At 54.1% G+C, this 19,750-nt stretch overlaps 1 protein-coding gene across 1 annotated transcript in view; it reads right to left on the reverse strand.

Annotated features, from left to right (window-relative positions):
- Window positions 1–19,750, reverse strand: part of HTT (huntingtin) — a 123,957-nt gene that overhangs the window by 21,749 nt on the left and 82,458 nt on the right. The window contains exons 37-44 of the mRNA XM_068974776.1: window positions 18,915–19,031; window positions 16,250–16,372; window positions 15,755–15,990; window positions 14,185–14,327; window positions 8,781–8,985; window positions 2,204–2,345; window positions 572–751; window positions 80–256 (exon numbers count right to left, since the gene is read on the reverse strand). Of these exons, the coding sequence (XP_068830877.1) occupies window positions 80–256; window positions 572–751; window positions 2,204–2,345; window positions 8,781–8,985; window positions 14,185–14,327; window positions 15,755–15,990; window positions 16,250–16,372; window positions 18,915–19,031 (1,323 nt within the window). The remainder of the gene's footprint in view (window positions 1–79; window positions 257–571; window positions 752–2,203; window positions 2,346–8,780; window positions 8,986–14,184; window positions 14,328–15,754; window positions 15,991–16,249; window positions 16,373–18,914; window positions 19,032–19,750) is intronic.

Genomic DNA, 19,750 nt, shown 5'->3' on the forward strand with positions numbered 1-19,750 from the left:
GAAAAGGAACCGGCCCAGAGTTTCGCCTGCCCTGCCAAGCTTCCAGTAAAAATCAACCCGCAGTGTTATTTCCTAGTACCTGTAAATTTGCGGCCAAAAGCATTTCCACCCGGCGACAAGCAAGGGTTTCGACCACGCGAGCCAGTGCACGGAGCGGCGTGCACAAAAGCTTGTCCACGTACAGCGTCAGTACGGCGCCCGACTGGCTCAGGTGGATCCCTTCCAGGCACTGGAGAGTTCTCTTCAGCATGGTGGGCTGCAGAGCGAGAGGAGGACAGAGACGAGGGCAGCGGGTTTGCCCAGTGGAAAGAATAGGTTAAAAAAACCAACAGGGGCTTCCCCAGTAGCTCAAGGGTAAGGACTCCATCTGTCAGCGCAGAGGACACGGGTTCGATCCCTGATCCGGGAGGACCCCACACACAGTGGAGCGACAAAGCCCGTGCACCAACACTCGGGCCTCTGCATCCCGCACGCCCCGGGCCCGCGCTCCACAGCAAGAGAAGCCAAAAGCGCCAACGCTCCATTCTTCAGGCAGAGAAAATGCGCAGCGGCTGGCACCCGGGAGACTTACAGTGGAGAGGTTCCCACAGCGAGACTGAATCGCCTGGATGAAAAGGCCACTGGCGGCGGAGTTCCGATGGACGGCGCTGATGAAGTCCTGCACGGGGGGCTCGTGGGACAGGCTGATCAGGTCTTGAATGTGGTTCACGATGAGCCACGTCAGGTGCTCCGAATCATGCAGGTTCTGGCACTGAGCACAAAGCCAGCAATGAGAGGCCCCCGTCCAGTGGACACACATGGCGACGCCAAGAAGAGGCCAGGACGGGCAGGGAGGAGTGTGCCGGTTCCAGACTGCAGCCCTCACTGAAAATGCCCAGTGTCTGGACAGCGACACTGACGAGGGCGAACACATGTCACAGAGCCTGACTCCCACCCCGCCTCCAACAACCAAACACCGTGGCCATGACCTCCCTTCAGGCCCGAGGGACGCACAGCCAGCAGCACGGCCCCAGGACTGAGGAGAGTGGCTGAGGGGCGCGGGGCACCCAGGGCAGTGGTGGCCGCGTGAGACTCCAGGGCAGGCGGCACTCTGCCGGAGTGCACCCTGCGCCCCCCGCCCTGGGCCTCAGTCCGGGCTCCTGATGGGAGCGCTCCAGCTACTCTTGCCCCAACTCTGTGACGAGCCAGTGGAGAGAAAGAGCTCCCTGTTGACTGTCACAGTCCTGATAGCTTCCAAATCTAAAATATGATGCTTCCTACAGATCCGATGGACCTTAAGGGGAGATATTTCATGTAAGGTTTAGGAGGAGATAAAAAGTGCACATTTTAAAATATGTATGCTGCCTTTTCATTAAAATTCCTGATCCTAGGCAGAAATTGCAAAACAAGATACATTTTCTGCCATTGGGTTAATGATTAATACTTTCTATGTGGGATAATTTGATAGTATTAACATAAAATAAATATTTTTCTTACTGTTCTGTGAAAACAGCATTATATAATTATACCAAATTACTTGAAAAAGTGGAACAAGATAGAAAAACTACTTCAACAGCAAGAATGTAAAGCAAACTGCTATCACGGCAGAAAAGAGCTCTGCAGAGGGCGGAGGGGAGCGCGCCACGTCCGCCCCGGAGGCGGGCGGCATTCTCCGTCCACCCAGAGAAAGGAGCAAACCTCAACGAGGTGGAATGTTGGGTCCTCTCTGAGTAACAACCATTAAGGTTTAATTTTCTTCTGTTTACTTATTTGGCTTTTGCAAATTTTCTGGGTTAAATAAGAGATGACTATCATTTTATGGTAAAAAAACACTAAAAGAGTCCTATTTTAAAAGACTGTCATTCAAACAGCAATCTATTTAAAACGCGGCAATTAACTTCCGAAAACCTTTTCCACAGATTAAAACAGATTTTAATCAGAACCTCACGCAGCCAGATTTGTAGCTTCTTTCCATTATTACTGTCACTGAAGACAACAAAGGCGCCCAGCGCTGCAAGAGGCCTGAGCAAGTGATAGCTGACCCAGCCTTTTGCAGACGAACCTAAACTCCTGGGACCAGACTCTGAGTCTGATTTCTCACTATAGTTAGGAGCAGGATTCAAATTTAGTTTCTCACTGGCAGAACGGTGGGATGGCAGCAGTGTCAGTAGCAGCATTACCTGCATGAACCCCTGACCCCCACTGCCAGCATTTGCACACTTACGACGTAGTCGCAGAAGAGAATGAGGGCGCCTCTCCGCACGATCTCTCTATTGCACATCCCCAGCTTGGAAGCCACGTCGGGATCCTCGTCCTCTCCAGACATCTCCGGACTCAGGGACTTCGTGCTGGACAGGCTGCGTCTTCTAGAAGGAGCAACAGAAGCTCTGACGGCGCTTCTGAGGTGGCAGTGGGCTTACTTTCACAACACTGAAGATGATTATTGCCCTGTCCCAGTTCTAACAGTCAGTTTACTTTAAATACGGCCACAGCAGAATGATGTGTGTAAGGCCACTCTTAGTGATCTACTCCTGAGCTACGGGATAAAGCACACGTGGAAAGCTAAAGAAAAGACTTAACAGGCAGGAAACTAAACTTGACTGAAGGCCGACTCCACCCTGCAGATGCACTTCCGTGCTCTCATCTCGTTGGGGGCACCTGATCTCACAGCTACAGCTTCTGGAAGGCCCTGAAAGCTGTCAGGATCCAGAAGAAAGCCTCCCCATGCCCACGTTTCACTCTAGTTACCAGCCTAAACGTGCCTGCAGGGCCCATGTTATCATGGAAACCCCAACTAAAAGCTTTTCTGAAAAGCTAACTCTTCACCAGCGAAGGTTACTGCAGCTCACATCTACTTCTCACCGTGCTGTCACTCCCATTACGAGCAGGTGGGGTCTCCCGGCTCCGCCCCTTATTTGGGGGATGCGTCATCACAGGCTTGTCATTTGCCTACGATAAGGCATACGAACTAAGGCACAGGCTTATCATATGACTCCGATAAGGCATCAATGATGACGGACTCTGAGATTCTCAATTCTGGCCACCACTCTTAAAATGCAGCAGTTGCTATGCTAGCAAACTGACTCGAGGGACAGTCAGACAAGCCCCTCGCCTCATCGGCCAAGGCTTAGCAGAGATGGAGACGACATCAGGACTAGAATATTCTGAAATGTGTCAACTTTCCCTACGAACATCTCAGCGTTTGGACGAGAACTGGCATAAAAAAATTCTACAGGTAAAAAAATAAAAACTTTAACTACCATTTCTGTTCTTCAACAAGTCAATGGATAAGCGGACGTGCACACAATGCAAAATGGTGCAGCAATCACAAGCAGCTAGCTCCGATGTGTGCAACATAGTGAATGAACCTTGACTGCGCTGAGCTAAGTGACAGAAGCCAGACTCAGAGGGTTCACAAGGCATTCTGCAACAGGCTGCACGCAGAGACAGAAGACGGAGCGCGGTCACCGAGGGCGCGCGGGGGAGGGGTGACGGCTCCGGACATGGGAGCGCCTACCGCAACAGCACTGTCCCAAATCTTGCTTGTGGTGGGCGACCTGACCTCACTGGGCACAGATGAGCATTCACTGCACTGCAAATTATATGTCGACAGAAACCCTTCCTTTTTCAATCAGCCCTCCTGCCAGCCCCAACATGACCTGCATTCAAGCTCTAACTCTGTTCCGCCATGGTACAGCCTTAAGGGAAAGAGCCTCTGAAGGTGGAGCGGAGAATGTACAATTCAAATATTAGCGGTGGATACAGAGAAAGTCCAATGTCAACCCAAACTTGGTTCCAGGTTGTAGGAGGGCAAGCGCCCAAGACAGATGCTGCCAGCTAGTGATAGTGAACGATCTTCCCAAATAGAAGATGACTGCATATGCAGGACCAGACCACCTGACAGTGGAAAGCAAAGGATAAGCCCATGAGGATGCAGCCCCCCAGATAAGGAGCAGAGCAGAGCAGAGCTGAGCCCACTGTGGCAGCCACGGGTACTTTCAGGACACATGGCCTGGGAGCCTGGGCTCAACTGAGAGCCGGCGTGTACTGGGCTGTGAACAGAGCCTCAGTGACAATCTGATGAAGCACTGCTATATCCGCAGAGTATACATGCAAAAGAACTGGCTTGTACTACTCTGTATCCCAAACTCTAGTAATTCACTTTCACCTTTCGGGAAGTGGACATGCGTCCTAACCACCAGACAAGGACACCACAAGAAAGGCAAACGACAGCGCAACATCCTTGATGAAGACAGACACAAACATCCTCAACAAGGTACCAGCAAACCGAACGCAGCAGGACATTAGAAAGATCCCATATCACGATAAGCGGCATTTATTCTAGAGATGCCAAGGACGGTTCAACATCTGTAAATCAACCAATACATCACGTTAACAAAATGAATAAAAAATATACGATCATCTCAACGGAAGCAGAAGCAGCACTTAACAAAGTTCAACATTTATTTATGATAAAAAAAAACAACCTCTCAGTAAAACGGGTACAGAGAAACCACACAGCAACACAACAGAGGCCATTTTTGGCAAACCTACAGCTGACATCGCATGCAATGGTGAAGAGCTGAAGGCTCGTCCTCTAAGATCAGGAATAAGACAAGGGTGCCCGCTCTCACCACTTTTATTCAACACAGTATTAGACATCCTCGCCATAACAATTAAGCAAGAAAAAGAAATAAAAGGCATTCAAGTCAGAATGGAGCGTAATTTTCACTACTTCCAAGTAACATGGTACTACACATAGAAAACCCTAAGGGGTCTGCTAAAAACCTGTTAGAAGCAGTAGACGAGTTCAGTAAAACCTCAGCATACTAAATCTACACATGGAGTCCCCTATGTACGAGTGAGCTCTGTCCTAAGCCCAACAAAGTCGGCCCAAGTATTCAACTAACACAATCAGCTCTGTAAGCCCACTGTATTGTAACAGGCTTATAAATAGCTTTCACACAAATAGCACATTAAAAAACATACGAAAAAATAAATCTTACAGTATAGTACCTTGAAAAGTACAGTACAACAGCTGACACACAGGGGTTGGCCCTGAGTGAACAGGCAAGAAAAATTAGTGACTGGGCAGGGAGAGTGGGTGGGAGATGGCAGAGCGGAAGGATCGTCAGCAAGAGGAGACAGAGGGCGAGATGGAGTTTCACTCATCCTGATGTGGATGGCACAGGTTCCAGTGCCTCGCTGGATTCAATTATATCTACTCTCTTAAAAAAAACGATCCAGTGATGTCTGAGCAGTAGCTCTTCTCCTCTTATCATGGACGATATCCTGGTCTTAAAATAAAGACCCCGTACCAGGACCCTACACAGTCCCGCACAGTACCCAAAGCACAGCCGTCTTAGACGACGCACGTACACAACACTGCACACCAGACACGTGGGCCTTGTGCGACTCAACACGCGAACACACGTCTGCATCTTTGAAAGCTCACAATGCGAAGGCCTGTATGTAGGGAACTTACTGTATACAGAAATGTGTGGCATTTTCATACACCAATAACAAGCTATCAGAGAAATAAGTGAAACCCCATTAACAATTTCATTGAAAATAATAAACTAGGAATAAATGCAACCAAGGAGGTGAAACTTTGAGACGCTGATGAAAGAAACACAAACGAGTGGAAAGATACTCCTTGCTCGCGGATTAGAAGAATTAATACTGTTAAAGGGCCTTCCAGGTGGCTCAGAGGGAAAGAACCCACCTGCAAGGCAGGAGATGCAGGTTCAATCCCTAAGTCAGAAATATCCCCTGGAAAAAGAAATGGCAACCTACTCCAGAATTCCTGCCTGGGAAATCCCATGGACAGAGGAGCCTGGCGGACTACAGTCCACGGGGGTCACAAAGAGTCGGACACAACTGAATGAGTAAACAACAACAATATTGTTAAAATGCCCATAACACACAAAGCAATCTATAAATTCACTGCAATCCCTATCCAAATTCCAGCGGCATTTTTCACAGCACTTGAACAAAAAATTCTAAAATTCACACAGAACCTGTAAAAGACTCTTCTTTCTCACAAGCTTGAGAAAGAAGAACAGAACTGGAGGTATCATGCGCCCTCAAACTACACTACAAACCTACAGCAATCAGAACAATACGGCACTGACCTAAACCCAGACACGGAGGCCAAGGAAACAGCAGACAGAGGGCCTAGAAATGAACACACACTGATGCACCAGTTTAGGCTATGACAGGTGAAAATAAACAAGCTGGGGGATCACGTATGCACGCACGTATGTTAACCTGTGACTGCAGGCAAGTTACTTTACTTCTCTGGGCAAAGAGGTTTTCTCATCTGTAATAAACATGCATTACTAGAGGTTTTAATAACTTATTATAACAGGAAGCCCTTAGAACAATACCTGGCACTTGGTGCTAATATACATAAAAGTGACCTTTTACGTATCACCTTTCAGTGATCACTTGGTGATCTATACGTAAAGGGCCTTTACCAAGGTATTCTCATTGCTTCTATTATCAGGGTAATTAAATCACTAACTCATGTTAGTCCTGGGAATACAGTGAGGGCCCTTGTGGGGATAACATTCTGAAGGGAGAGAGAGATGGAAACCAAACTGTCACTCAAATAAACATCTAATTACAGTTTCAACACATGCCAGAAAAGAGAGGCAAAGGCTGGAGTGAAGAGCAGGTAGTGTGAGACTTCACCAATCAAAGAGAAATCACGAAGCTTTCCTGAGGAACCGAAGACTGAGCTAAGAACCCAGGATGGACGGCCTTTCTGTACCTGCTAATATATGGAGGGAAATCAGGAAAATTTAAGTTCGACTGTAAAAATCTGGCAAAAACTAAATCAGTATCACAGACCTGAGGCCTGTGCCTCAAAGCCACCCGTCCTCACTAACTCTAGATAACGCTCTTTTCATCAGGGGTGGCCCACGCCCTTTGACCTCTCACCTGGAAACTCTCTCTTGTCCCCATTTCCCATGACTCTGCTTCCCTCCAGCGCAGACCTCCTCCTGACCACTGTTTGGAGCTGCTCTCTAAAGGCCCTTGCCCATCTTTTTCCCTTCACTTCTATTTTGAAAACTTTCAAACCAACAGAAAAACTGAAAGAGTAACTCAATTAACAGCCACAGACTCTTCACCTAGATTCAGCTCCAGTAGGCTGCCACTCTTGCGCTCAGGCACACACACACTCACTGCACACGCACACACTCTGCACACACACATGTAGTTTGGGGGCTGCTAGATTCAGCTCCAGTAGGCTGCCACTCCTGCGCTCAGGCACACGCACACACTCACTACACACGCACACACTCTGCACACACACATGTAGTTTGGGGGCTGCTAGATTCAGCTCCAGTAGGCTGCCACTCTTGCGCTCAGGCACACGCACACACTCACTACACACGCACACACTCTACACACACACATGTAGTTTGGGGGGCCTGCACCATTCAAGAGCCATCTGCAGGTCAAGAGACAGCACCCCTAGACGCCTCGGCAGGTGTCTCCCCCAGAAACTGCTCATAAGCAAAAGCACGGAGCAACAAGGGCTTGCTCCAAGGAGCACGCCCACTGTTGGACCTGACGGCCGGGTGCTCAGGAGTTGGGGTGCCAGCCTCTGGTGTTCCTGCCGTCACCCCAGGACGAGCCTGGGGAGTCTCACCACGTCCTCCCCATCATACCAGGCAGGCCTAGGTGGGGAGGGGCCTGAGCTAGCTGTGAGGACCCACGGGTGCGAGGCGGGCAGACAGAAGGGAGACAGCACCCACCACAGGGTCTCGGTGTGCAGGGCAGGCCCCTCAGACCAGACACCGGCAGCCCCAGGAGCTGGGCAGAAATGCAGAGTCCCGGGCCCCACTCTCTGGGTGAATCAAATCTGATTTGAACAAGCCCCCCAGGCGATTCACAGGCACAGTGAAGAAGCTCTCAAGGAAGAGACTCTGACTTTCCGTTACTGACTCACGGCACTGAAGCCACTATGGCGGGCTTAAACTGTCCTCAAAGCACATCAGACACTCACTGTCTGCTCCCCCGGCTCGCCGTGAGCACACGGAGGGCTGGAAACACTGACTCCTCCTCCGCACACCCCACAGCACACAGCATAGGACGGGTGGGCACCTGAGCGTGTGGCCCACCAGCACAGCCTCGCGCCGAGTAGAGAGGGGCTGACCTCGGCCCTGCAGCCTCCTGTTTCCAGAGCTTTCTCTCCTGGGGGGCTCTTGAGTCTTCCAGAAACACTGCCCTGGGGACTCAGTTTTGGGCGGGGGTGGGGAGGGGTAGTGATCAAAGCTTTCATCTCCACATATGCACACATGGCTGGGCAAGGGGGGCCCAAAATCAGAGTCAGACCTGAAAACGTTTTACAAAAAGAAGGCCACCCACAATCACATACTTTCTAAGTCTTTCTGAATGACAAAAAATAAGGCAGTTTTGAAACACGGCTAAATAATGACTGCATTATCTAAGAATAACCAGAACCACATTTAACTTACAACAAAGTTAAGACGTTGCAACATGTCTGGCTCTGGAACCAATTTAAGAACAAGAACCCAGCAGGAAGGACACAGGACAAGAATGGCCCATAATATGGACCGGTGTCAAAGAGCTTGCAAGGAAGTCACGTGTGAAAAGCAGCAGCTCTTTTGAATGCCTGCAGTCAAACCACATTTCCCTGCAACGGTGTCCAGGAAAGAAAGAGGGATGGGCAGCAGAGACTTTCAACGCCTCGGGAAGACCAGGCCGAGCTCCGGCGGCTGCGAGCCGCGCACAGGAGCCGGGTGGGCCTGCCGGGGGAGCGCACGTACTTGGGGGTCTGCTGCACCTCCGCCCACCAGCGGTAGTCGGTGTGGCCGACGAGCAGCAGGATCTGACACCACAGCAGCACCAGGGCCGGGTGCGTGGGGACCATGGAGCGCACCCGCGCGTTCAGGCTCTCCAGGCTGTAGAAGCCGCCGTCCGCACCGTCCCTCAGGAGCCTCGAGGCAGCGGCAGTGATCCTCCGGAACGTCCCTGGAAACAACCCGGAACAGAGCGGATTACGGGGACACGTCTGTGCTGCTCCTCGCGGCCCAACACTTCACAGCCACGTGAAGCTTTTACACCAAAGGGGTACACGCAGGGCTTCTTCCTACATTCACACGTTCAGGACACCTGGCACTTAGGAAACTCCAGCCTGACAATTCACTTCCTTAACCGAGCGGCCACGGAAGCGGGCGCCCCACTGTACCCTCCTCCCCAGAGAGACCAGGCTCTCCAGGGGCTCCGAGCAGGAAGCCTCGCTGGTGCTGACAGTGGATGAGGCACCACAAAAAGGGCAGCAGCCCCTACGTGGCCTGCAGTCAGGCCACTGCAGCCAGGACAGCCCAAGCCACAGCCCCGAGGGCGGACAGGGCGCGGCGGTCCTGCAGGCTCCAGCAAGCTGAGGGCCGGGTGGCCCCCACGCCCACCGTGGCACGACCACCCGGGCAGGCTGGCCAGGCAGGCAGGCATCTGCGCTCAGCCCCGCACATCAGCAGCAGCTCCAGGCAGGCTCTGTTGCAGCTTCCCCACAGCGTCCTCCTTAGGGCCCAGATCTCCCCCAGGGCAGAGGGGATTCACGTTTTCCTCTAGCCCACCTCGGGATGGACACGAAGCCAGCTCCACACGCCCTGCCCCGCCCCACCCAAGACGCACCCACCCGAGGGACTCGACTTTCTCCACAAAAGAGAAATGCTACTTTGGCCCACAGATAGAGGGGAATACAGGCCCATCTGAAGACACCGGAAAGCAAGCTGGGCCTGCAGGAAGGCAGCGAGGGGGGCAGGAATGCAGCCCGCGGCTGGGCAGGCGTCTGCAGGGCGGTACGGAAGGGCAGGCGACGGGACGACCGGACGACACAGTGAGCAGCAGGGAGCCTCACGGTGGCCGCAGGCCAGACCCAGCCCTGCCCGTGGCAAAGCGATGGGCACTGTCGCTCGATGCCGGCGCCCCCTGCTTCCACCTGGGCAGCCGGTTTCCCAGCGTTTGGAAAGTGGAGACCAGGTGCCTTCTTGTGTGTTTGCACCAGATGGAATCCAACACAGGATAATGACTGTGGGGTTCATTCCGCTCCTCTAACACGAGGGATAACAAAGTGAAAACACAAGGCCATTACTCAGACTGGTTCCTATTTTAAGAAATAACACCTGAAATGGGCAAATTCAAAGGTTTCAATTTTCACTGAGGGTGAGATTATTGTCATTGTTTAAGCAATGCAAAAACAAAAACCAATCAACACAGTAATTCTGCCTCCTAGTGTCTTAAAAGAAATGGCGTCGAAATACACGAGGAGCTAAAAACGAGACGTTAATACACACCCATCACCATTTATTTACAAATACTGACAGTACACGGTGATCAAAACCATCCCCAAGGAAAAAAAGGCAAAATGGTTGTCTGAGGAGGCCTTATAAATAGCTGAGAAAAGAAGAGAAGCGAAAGGCAAAGGAGAAAAGGAAGGATATACCCATTCGAATGGCGAGTTCCAAATAGCAAGGGGAGATAAAAAGCCTTCCTCAGCGATCAATGCAAAGAAATAGAGGAAAGTGATAGAATGGGAAAGACCAGAGATCTCTTCAAGAAAACTAGAGACACCAAGGGAACATTTCATGCAAAGGTGGGCTCGATAAAGAACGGAATCGGTATGAACCTAATGAAAACAAAAGATACTAAGAAGAGGTGGCAAGAATACACAGGAAAACTGTACAAAAAAGATCCTGATGACCCAAATAACCATGCCAGCGTGATCACTCACCTATAGCCAGACATCGTAGAGTGCAGAGGCAAGTGGCCTTAAGAAGCATCGCTATGAACAAAGCTAGTGGAGGTGATGGCATTCCAGTGGAGCTACTTCAAGTCCTAAATGGTGATGCAGAGTACATCACGCGAAATGCAGGGCTGGATAAAGCACGAGCCAGAATCAAGATCGCCTGGAGAAAGGTCAATAACCTCAGATATGCAAATGAAACCACCCTTATGGCAGAAAGCGAAGAGGTACTAAAGAGCTTCTTGATGAAGCTGAAAGAGGAGAGTGAAAAAGCTGGCTTAAAATTCAACATTCAAAAATCTAAGATCATGGCATCTGGTCCCATCACTTCATGGCAAAGATGGGGAAAAAATGGAAACAGAGAGAGACTTTATTTTCTTGGGCTCCAAAATCAGTGCAGATGGTGACTGCAGCCATGAAATTAAAAAACACTTGCTCCTTGGAAGAAAAGCTATGATAAACCTAGACAGCATATTAAAAAGCAGAGACATTACTTTGCTGACTAAGATCCACCTAGTCCAAGCTATTGTTTCTCCAGCAGTCATGTATGGATGTGAGAGCTGGACCATAAAGAAGGCTGAGCCCCAGAGAATTGATGCTTTTGAACTATGGTGTTGGAGAAGACTCTTGACAGTCCGTTGGACTGCAACCAGTCAATTAGAAGGACTGATGCTGAAGCTGAAGCGCCAATACTTTGGCCATGTGAAGAGCTGACTCATTGCAAAAGACCCTGATGCTGGGCAAGACTGAAGGCAGGAGGAGAAGGGGACGACAGAGGATGAGATGGCGGGATGGCATCATCGACTCGATGGACTTGTTTCAGCAAGCTCCGACAGATGGTGATGGACAGGGAGGCCTGGCGTGCTGCAGTCCATGTGGTCACAGAGTCGGACACGACTGAGTGACCGAATAAGGAACAGTAAGGACCAAGTGAACAATCTCCAAAGACATGAGCTGTGACACCCAGGTGCCCCGATGCCTGGCCGGGGCTCCTGAGCAGGGCACAGCTGCTCACACTCCACTCCACATGCGGTGTTCAAATTTATCCAAAATTAGGTCAAATAGAAGCACTTCAGCCACAGCAGTGGCTTCCAGAGCCCACGGGCCACATGCAGCCAGAAGCAGCTGGGTCAGGGCAGACACAGAACCCTTGCTCGCTGCAGGAAGCTGGCTGGACGGCGCTGCAGCAAGTCTAAGAGTACCTTGCTGGCCTCTGAGAAAAGGAAGAAGGTTAGAACAGCAGGGGAGCGAACACCTTGCCGGGCACAGAAACCCCTGGGTGTGGTGAAGGCCGCAGAGTACACTGCTCTTACCAAAGAAGGTGGAAAGCAGCCCCCTGCCATGCACGGGGGTCAGACACACACCAAAAGATGGCCAAATACGGAAGTGACCGGCATGCTAGAAGCAGCGGACTCTTCAGCGGCTTAATGACCCTCTCAACTTCACACTTGCTGTGGCGGGTTGGTGGGGCATAGATTGCAAGATCCTCCAAAAGAAAACTGTTTCCGTGTTAAGTAAATAAGGTGGCTTGAAGTTATAACCCATTATCACAAACTCTGGCCACACCCCAGGGCCAAGGGCGCTCGCAGTCACATGGTGTGGCTGAGGAGGCATCCCACCCCATCACTCTCGGTCCTGCCGCCTCCCGGGCCCTCTGGCCCTCGCTGCTCTCAGGAACTCTCCAAAGAGCCAGCTCCTTCTCTTCCAGGCCTCAGCTCTGCGGCTGGCGAGGAGAGCCTGCCCTGTGCTGCCTGCCACTGTCTTGTTTCCTGATCAGGAGAAGTCAGGACCCTCGGCAGCATCTCTGTGAACCGTCTGAGTCGTGAGACCGACAGCTGCAGAGGCAGGAATCGCGTCAGCTCTACTGACCACCTCACGCCCAGGCCCGGCCCGGCAGCGGGTGACTTGGCATCTCTTTACTAAGCGAGTAAAGGCTGACGATGGCAACAACCTTCTGCTTTAACGGTACATACCTGCCTGTGTGCTTTAGTTTGCATTAAGGTGATATACACACGAGTGGGATTTGAACTCATGTGTATATATCGCTTTGATGCAAATTAAAAACCTTGTACCAGAGAAGTATTCTGATTCCCACCTCTCTGAAGGCAACTTCTCATTACTCTGCCTTCAGTTCTGGTCGCTTCCTCCGAGCTCACCCCGATGCGCTCTCGTCACCTGCAGCAGACCCTCAAGGTGCTCTGTCTACTCCGCTTACGGCCGTTGTTTGTTGTTCAGTTGCTGAATGGTGTCCAACTGTTCGCAACCCCATAAACTGCAGCACGCCAGGCCACCCTGTCCTTCACCCTCCCCCGCAGTTTGCTCAAACTCATGTCCACTGAGTCAGTGATGCCTTCCAACCATCTCATCCTGTCACCCCCTTCTCCTCCTGCCCTTAATCTTTCCCAGCATCAGGGAAAGATTTTCCAGTGAGTTGGCTCTTCTCATCAGGTGGCCAAAGTATTGGAGTTTTAGCTTCAGCCATCAGTCCTTCCAATGAATATTCAGGACTGATCTCCTTTAGCATGGACTGGTTTCATCTCCTTCCAATCCAAGGGACTCTCAAGAGTCTTCTCCAACACCACAGTTCAAAAGCATCATTCTTCGGCATTCAGCTTTCTTTATGGTCCAACTCTCACGTCCACACATGACTACTGGAAAAGTCATAGCTTTGACTATACGGACCTTTGTTGGCAAAGTAACATCTCTGTGTTTTAACACGCTATCTAGGTTTGTCATAGCTTTTCTCCCCTTGCTACTGGAAAGTAACCCCCTCCCGCCAAGGAAGGCTGTCCAAGTTCTCAGTGGGCCCAGGGTGGCCGGGTCACCCAGGGGTGCATCCGGTGCTCAGAGGACTCATGCAGCCCTGAGACCACAAGTCAGAGGCCCTCCCTCCTGCCATGGGGAAGGAGCCCACCAGAGAACAGAGCCAGCACAGTAAGAGCTGAGACACGGAAATACGCCACGTGGCCACAGAGTGAAGCGCACCAGAGGCCGCCACCCAGAGAGCGCCCACTCCCACACTCGCAGATGTGCTGCAGGTCTGGGCCAAGCTTTCCTGCTGTTTGTGTTTCCCGAGACTAGAACTGCCTTTCGCTTTTCTTGCCGAAAAAAGAAAGACATGCCTGTACCCGATAACTAGCAAGACTATTGCTTTTGAAAACGCTCATTCCTCTTGAGAAACTCAGGCTGCTTCCTCTGCCTGCTCCAGGGCAGGGACTCTGTGATGTCTCTCTCACTCTCCCTCTCGTGCAATGACTTTCAAAATTCACAATCATATATAAAGGCCTCTCCGAATCTTTAACAGAGGAGAGGCCCTCAGATTCACGTCTGCACAGCAGAGCTGGCTCCGCGCTCACCTGCACGCCGGGCGCGCGGGCAGGGCGGGGGACACAGCCACTCTGGCCAGGCTAGCGCGGTGCACCTACCCGACTTGAAGATGTGGACCAGACACATGAGCAGCGTGCCCAGCTCCTGGCAGTAGAAGGTGTGCTGCTGCTCGCTCACCTCCACCCGCAGCTGCTTGGTGACGATGTCCTCTAAAAGGATGCCAGCCAGCTGGAGCAGAAACCTTCAGAGAAAGGGAGAAGTGGGGGCAGAGCAGGTGACTGTTACAGGGCGCTCCTGGGAAGTGCGCCCGTGAACACAATGCACACGGTGGACGCAGGCAGAGTCCAACGCAAGTGAAGGAAAACAGCGAAGCGTCCGTCACTCAGCCATGCCGACTCTGTGCAACCTCACGGACTGCAGCCCGCCAGGCTCCTGTTCTTAGGATTTCCAGGCAAGAGTATTAGAGTGGGTTGCCATTTCCTTCTCCAGAGGATCTTCCCGACCGAGGAATCAAACCCGGGTCTCTTCACTGCAGGTGAATTCTTCACCGTCTGAGCCACCAGGGAAGCCCAGTAAGGTGAGAGGGTGTTTAACACCACCCCTCTGGATGAAGGCACTTGACCTCTCCATGCACTTGACCTCTTTCCTCTCTAACAAGATGCGATAACCACATCACCTTTGAGGGAGTGTCAGCAGGCTAAAGTGGCCTGTGGTGTTCCTTCAAGGCTTTCAGCCATCAAACGGGCTGATGCCCACCACAGGGCGCTCCTGCAGCCTGCACCTCAGCCACTCGCCTAACCGCAACGGCGAGAGCCACCGGCTGTGTGCTGACCAGGGACAAAAGAATGCTGCGCACATTCCCCCGCCTCATCTCCACGACGGCCTCTACCTACGGCCAACCAAGGGTGGCACAGGGGCAGCACGCTGGCAGGAAGTGAACTCCCAGGACACGCTCCGTGGGCTCTAACTCGGCGTGCACCCGAGTCCAGCAGGGGAGGAGGCACACTTGTCTAACAGCAACTCTGTACAGTGCCCGAGCGGTGAGCGCAGCCTCCAAGGGGCTTCCCAAAATCGACACGGGCAGACATGATTTGATGCCACAAATACACTGAAGGGGCTTCCCAGGTGGCTCAGTGGTAAAGAATCTGGCTGCAATGCGGGAGATGCAGGTTCAATCCCTGGATCAGGAAGATCCCCTGGAGAAGGGAATGCCAACACGCTCCAGTATTCTCATCTGGAGAATCCCACGGACAGAGGAGCCTGGTGCGCTACAGGCCACAGGGTCGCAAGGACTCGGACACGACTGAATGGCCAAGCACACACAGGGATACGGAGGGGAGCGCAGCAGAGCATCCACCTGGCAGGGGGCGGGGTTCTATCGCCCACGGTGTCAGGAGGGCAGTACACAGCGGGGAGGAACAGAAGTGGGTCTTTTTAGTGGGTCTTCCTACGTTTCCCAATTCTCTGCAGGCACCCACCGACTACTCTGGGCAGTCTTCGGAGGGTCTGATTCAGGACCTGACCGAGCCTGCAGAGGGGCAGGACCAAGGGCCAGAGACGAGGCTGGCTGGGCAAAGAGAACACACCGGCTCCTTAACCCACCTTGTCGGTCTTACGGCTCCAACACCACATGACCGCCTAAGGTCGCGGACTAGACGAGGCGCGTACCTGGCAAATGTTTCTTCTGGCAGATTCTTCGTCTGTCTCCCTTCACTGAGCTCCTCCGGGGCTGAAGCACTGTCCCCATCTCTCAACCTACTGATTGTCGAACAGGAGACCAAGTTCGGAGAGAAGGAGAGCTCCTGGATGCGGGACAGGACGATGTCCTCGGTCGACTGGGAAATCAGCACCCGCAGGATGGCCAGGATGCCTGATACCCACAGTTGGACTGTGCTCACCACCGCCTGGGGAACAGAGCGGGGGAGGCGCTGCTGAGGAGGACAGCCAGACTCCCCCCGCCAATGCCAGTTACGAAGACCCCCGGCTTGACAATGGCCCCCAGAGCCCCTGTCTCACTGGTTCTCAAAGTGCGGCCCAGACCAGCGGCCTCAGTGCTGCCTGGGAACCCGTGAAACAGGCAAAGTCTCCACCCCCAGCCCTGCAGATGATCCCCAGGCGCACCAGGTGGGGGACCCAGAATGCCACCAGGAGCCGGGTACTCACCAGGGTGTCTGGGGTGACGAACATACTCCGTAAAAGCATGTCCACGGGGCGCAGGGAGGAAGGGGCCAAAATCTCAAACAACGTGTTCAGCACTCCCAGGGCCTCATGAGAATCAATGTGCACCTGTTGCAAGTGAATGTCGCAGACGTGTCCCCGAAAGCCAGCAGAGAAAAGGCCAGCACTGCCCTCCACGCGAGGCGTCTCACGGCCCGATGACCTGGACCATCCCATCGTTCCCACCCCCTAAAACTTCCATACGACCCAACATCAGCTGTGAACCAAGGAAACAGTTTCTTAGAACAATACCGTAACAGCTAGATTTTTTTCCCCACAGTGGAAATCTTTTCCTTTCATTTAGATTTTCACTAAATAAACCAAATATGCTTTCTGCAAAAATTCAAATAGGTACAAGTATGAGATTTAATCAGCTGAGCCCACGCGGCCTGACACAGCCCCACCGCACCGGGGACCGGCCCCTCCCGTGTCTCTTCCTGCGCGCGCAGCGGCCTGACACAGCCCCACCGCACCGGGGACCGGCCCCTCCCGCGTCTCTTCCTGTGCGCGCAGCTCACCCGCACGGGCGTCACACTCTCTTCTGCCTCCTTTCCCTCTCTTCACCTGCACTCCATCCCCACCCCACCACCGAGTAAACAGCGTTAGCAAATTAGTGCAGTTCTCTTTAACTCCCTCCACATTCCTATACCTGTAGAGAAGTTTTTAAGTTGTTTCGAAAAATCGTATTTTGTCTCTGCTTTTTGTTCCATTAAAAATATGATGAAGAACGGGTTTCAAACCTTAAGCTTACTTTTAAAGCAGGCAGAATGGTCTGGATCAAGTCTGCACACAGTGCACTCTCCCACTGCCCCGCCGCTGAGCCAGTCACCGCTGACGGTGCACACGGCCAGGGCTGCGGAAGTGCCTTCTCTCCTAGGTTTCAAACACTGTGCCGCCTGCTCCTCCGGCCCCCATCCCCGCCCCCATCCAGTCAGCAGGGCCCCTCATGCCTCCCAGGGCTCGGCTGCCTCCGAGTGCCCCCGCCTCCTCAAGCCTGACCTCCAGGCTGGCACCCCAGGGGTTTGCTTCAGCCTCCTCAGGGACCTCCTGCTCTCCCAACCCAACACGCCCGGATGAGGCTCCAAGCTCCCCCTGAATCCCGCTCCGTCCAGGCGGCCCCTAAGCCATCGCCTCACTGCCACTGACCTGCCCCTCCTCTCATGCCCACCGAAGCCGTCAGCACAGCTCACGGGTTCTGCTTCTGAGCTGTGTCCAGTGGGTGCCCCTTCCTGCCCCTCTGTCCCCATGCCCAGGTCCACGCAGGCCCTGAGCTGTGAACGGCTCTCTCCGCTACCCCCACCCTGACCGCCTGTTCAGCTCTCAGATTCACCCTGCCCTCCTTCTGAGCCCCCTGAGGGCTCCCACACGCGCCCCCCCCCCCCACCCCACCGAGAGAGCTTCCCCAGGTGTCTGCTCAGGTCACCCTCACGTCCTTCGAATCCCCAGGAGCATCCCCCCTCCACGACCCTCGTCGGACACTACAGACAGTCACCAGGCCCTCTGCTGGCTGTCCCCCCCAGTATAGCATCCTCTGGGGCCAGGAGGGCAGGCGTGGTCATGGGGGGACGTGCGAATGCACCCCGTGCCGTGCCCCTGGCCCACAGACCACCCTGCACACGGCGCCACTGGCGGGGAAGGTATGCTGGGTGTTCACCCCACACCGCGGCCTGCCGCCTCCTCAGTGTCTGCGGTGAGAGGAGCATGGAGCGCACGGAGCCCCACCCTGGAGATGCGGACCTGCGGCCATGGATGCCTCAGCCTGCTTAAAACAGCAGAGCCACCCACTCACTAAAACTGCATCTTATCAGGCCTTCCCTGGTGGTCCAGGGGTTGGGACGCCATCCTTCCGCTGCCTGAAGCCTGGGTTTGATCCCTGGTCGGGACCTGAGATCCTGCAGCCGCATGTCATGTGCTGGCTGACAAAACAATCCTGTGTATCTGTTGCTCAGATGCCACAACCCTGCCCGCTCTCCCCGGCCCTGCCCCGGCCTCAGGATGACAGTCTGTGAGGAGAGCAGAGCAGGCAGCTGAGGCTGTGGAGACAGGGCCTACCTGCTCCCCCCAGCGCCAAGAGCCATGGGCACCGCACCGCCCAGAGCACTCGCTCCCGAGCTGGCCAACCCGGACAAGCTGACGGGCACCTGCTGGCGGCACCCACGGCGCCTCACCCAGAGCTCTGCCGGCCGCAGGCACAGTCTCCTGGCTGCAGGCACGGTCTCTGGAGGGACCGTCTTTGCCGTGTCCCTGCCGCCAGCTCCAAAGGCAGTGCTGCGCCTGGGCAGGGCGTCCAGCCCTGGACCCCGCACGGGTGGAGCCCACCGACGGCATCGTTCAACCACAGAAATCCTAAGTGACGCCTTACTGCCAGGCTGCTCTGTAAGCGGTAAGAGAAAACCCTCCCCAACAGAGCAAACAGGAAGGAGGCAGGGTGAGCAGGAAAGGAGGCAGCCCCGAGGCGCCATGGGAGCCAGGCCGTCTCTGACCCAGGCCCTGCACTGGCCCGGGCGCACGGGTAACGCTGATAAAACGCGCCCGCTGGGAGTGAGCCCGAGCACGCAGCTCCATGGCTGGCCCCACGGGAGGTGCGGGCGGGGGTGGGGGGAAGACGCACCTGCTGCTTGGCCAGCATCGGGAGGATGACGTCAGCCACCTGCCGGGACAGCCGCTTCCACCTGTCCTCGCTCTCCTTGTGGCACTGCCGCAGGACCAGCGTGAACATCTCCAGCACCTGCGGGGACGGCCCAGACGCTCGAGCCCGGCCTGCGCGCCCCAGGTGCCGCACACACCGGGCGGACCCAGTGCGGCCACGCCTCGGGCCTTCCCAGGCTCCAACCACAGGAAAGCCGGGCTCCTCTCGCGGCCGCGCCTCGGGCCTTCCCAGGCTCCAACCACAGGAAAGCCGGGCTCCTCTCAGCCTCGGGCAGAGCACAGGTGCAGGACCGGACCGCTGCGCAGGGCCCCCGGCTCCCATGAGCCTTCCCCTCTGTTCTGTGTGCTCTGCAAAGGTCCCCTCCCGCTGAAGACGGTTTACTTCAGCAGAGTTCACCGTGGCTGAGCCCCAGTTTGGTCGTGATACCTCCTAAACAAAGACCCCTGACCGCCTGTTTGGTAAACACGGTCTTGTGGGCACGAGGCCACCGTGAACCTGCTGCCAGGACCGCGCCTGTCACGACAGCAGACAGGGAGAGACGCAGGCACCAGGCAGCCTGCAAAGCCGAAAATGCTTAATCCAGAGACAGTCTACAGCCCAGTCTATGAAATGCCATGTTCCAGGCGGAGCCCACTCCCTGGAAAGCCTGCCAGGCCACTGCCTCCCACAGTGGCCTCTCCCTTCCCAGAACCCAGCGGCACTTACGCAGAGGCAGGCAACTCTGCACTGCGCTCCGTCTTCCCAAACCAAGGCCAGCCTCGCTCTGTCCCGTAAGCCAGGCTGGGGACGCATGGGAC

The sequence above is a fragment of the Capricornis sumatraensis genome, chromosome 7 (assembly GCF_032405125.1).
Source record: "Capricornis sumatraensis isolate serow.1 chromosome 7, serow.2, whole genome shotgun sequence".
NCBI classification, from domain to species: domain Eukaryota; kingdom Metazoa; phylum Chordata; class Mammalia; order Artiodactyla; family Bovidae; genus Capricornis; species Capricornis sumatraensis.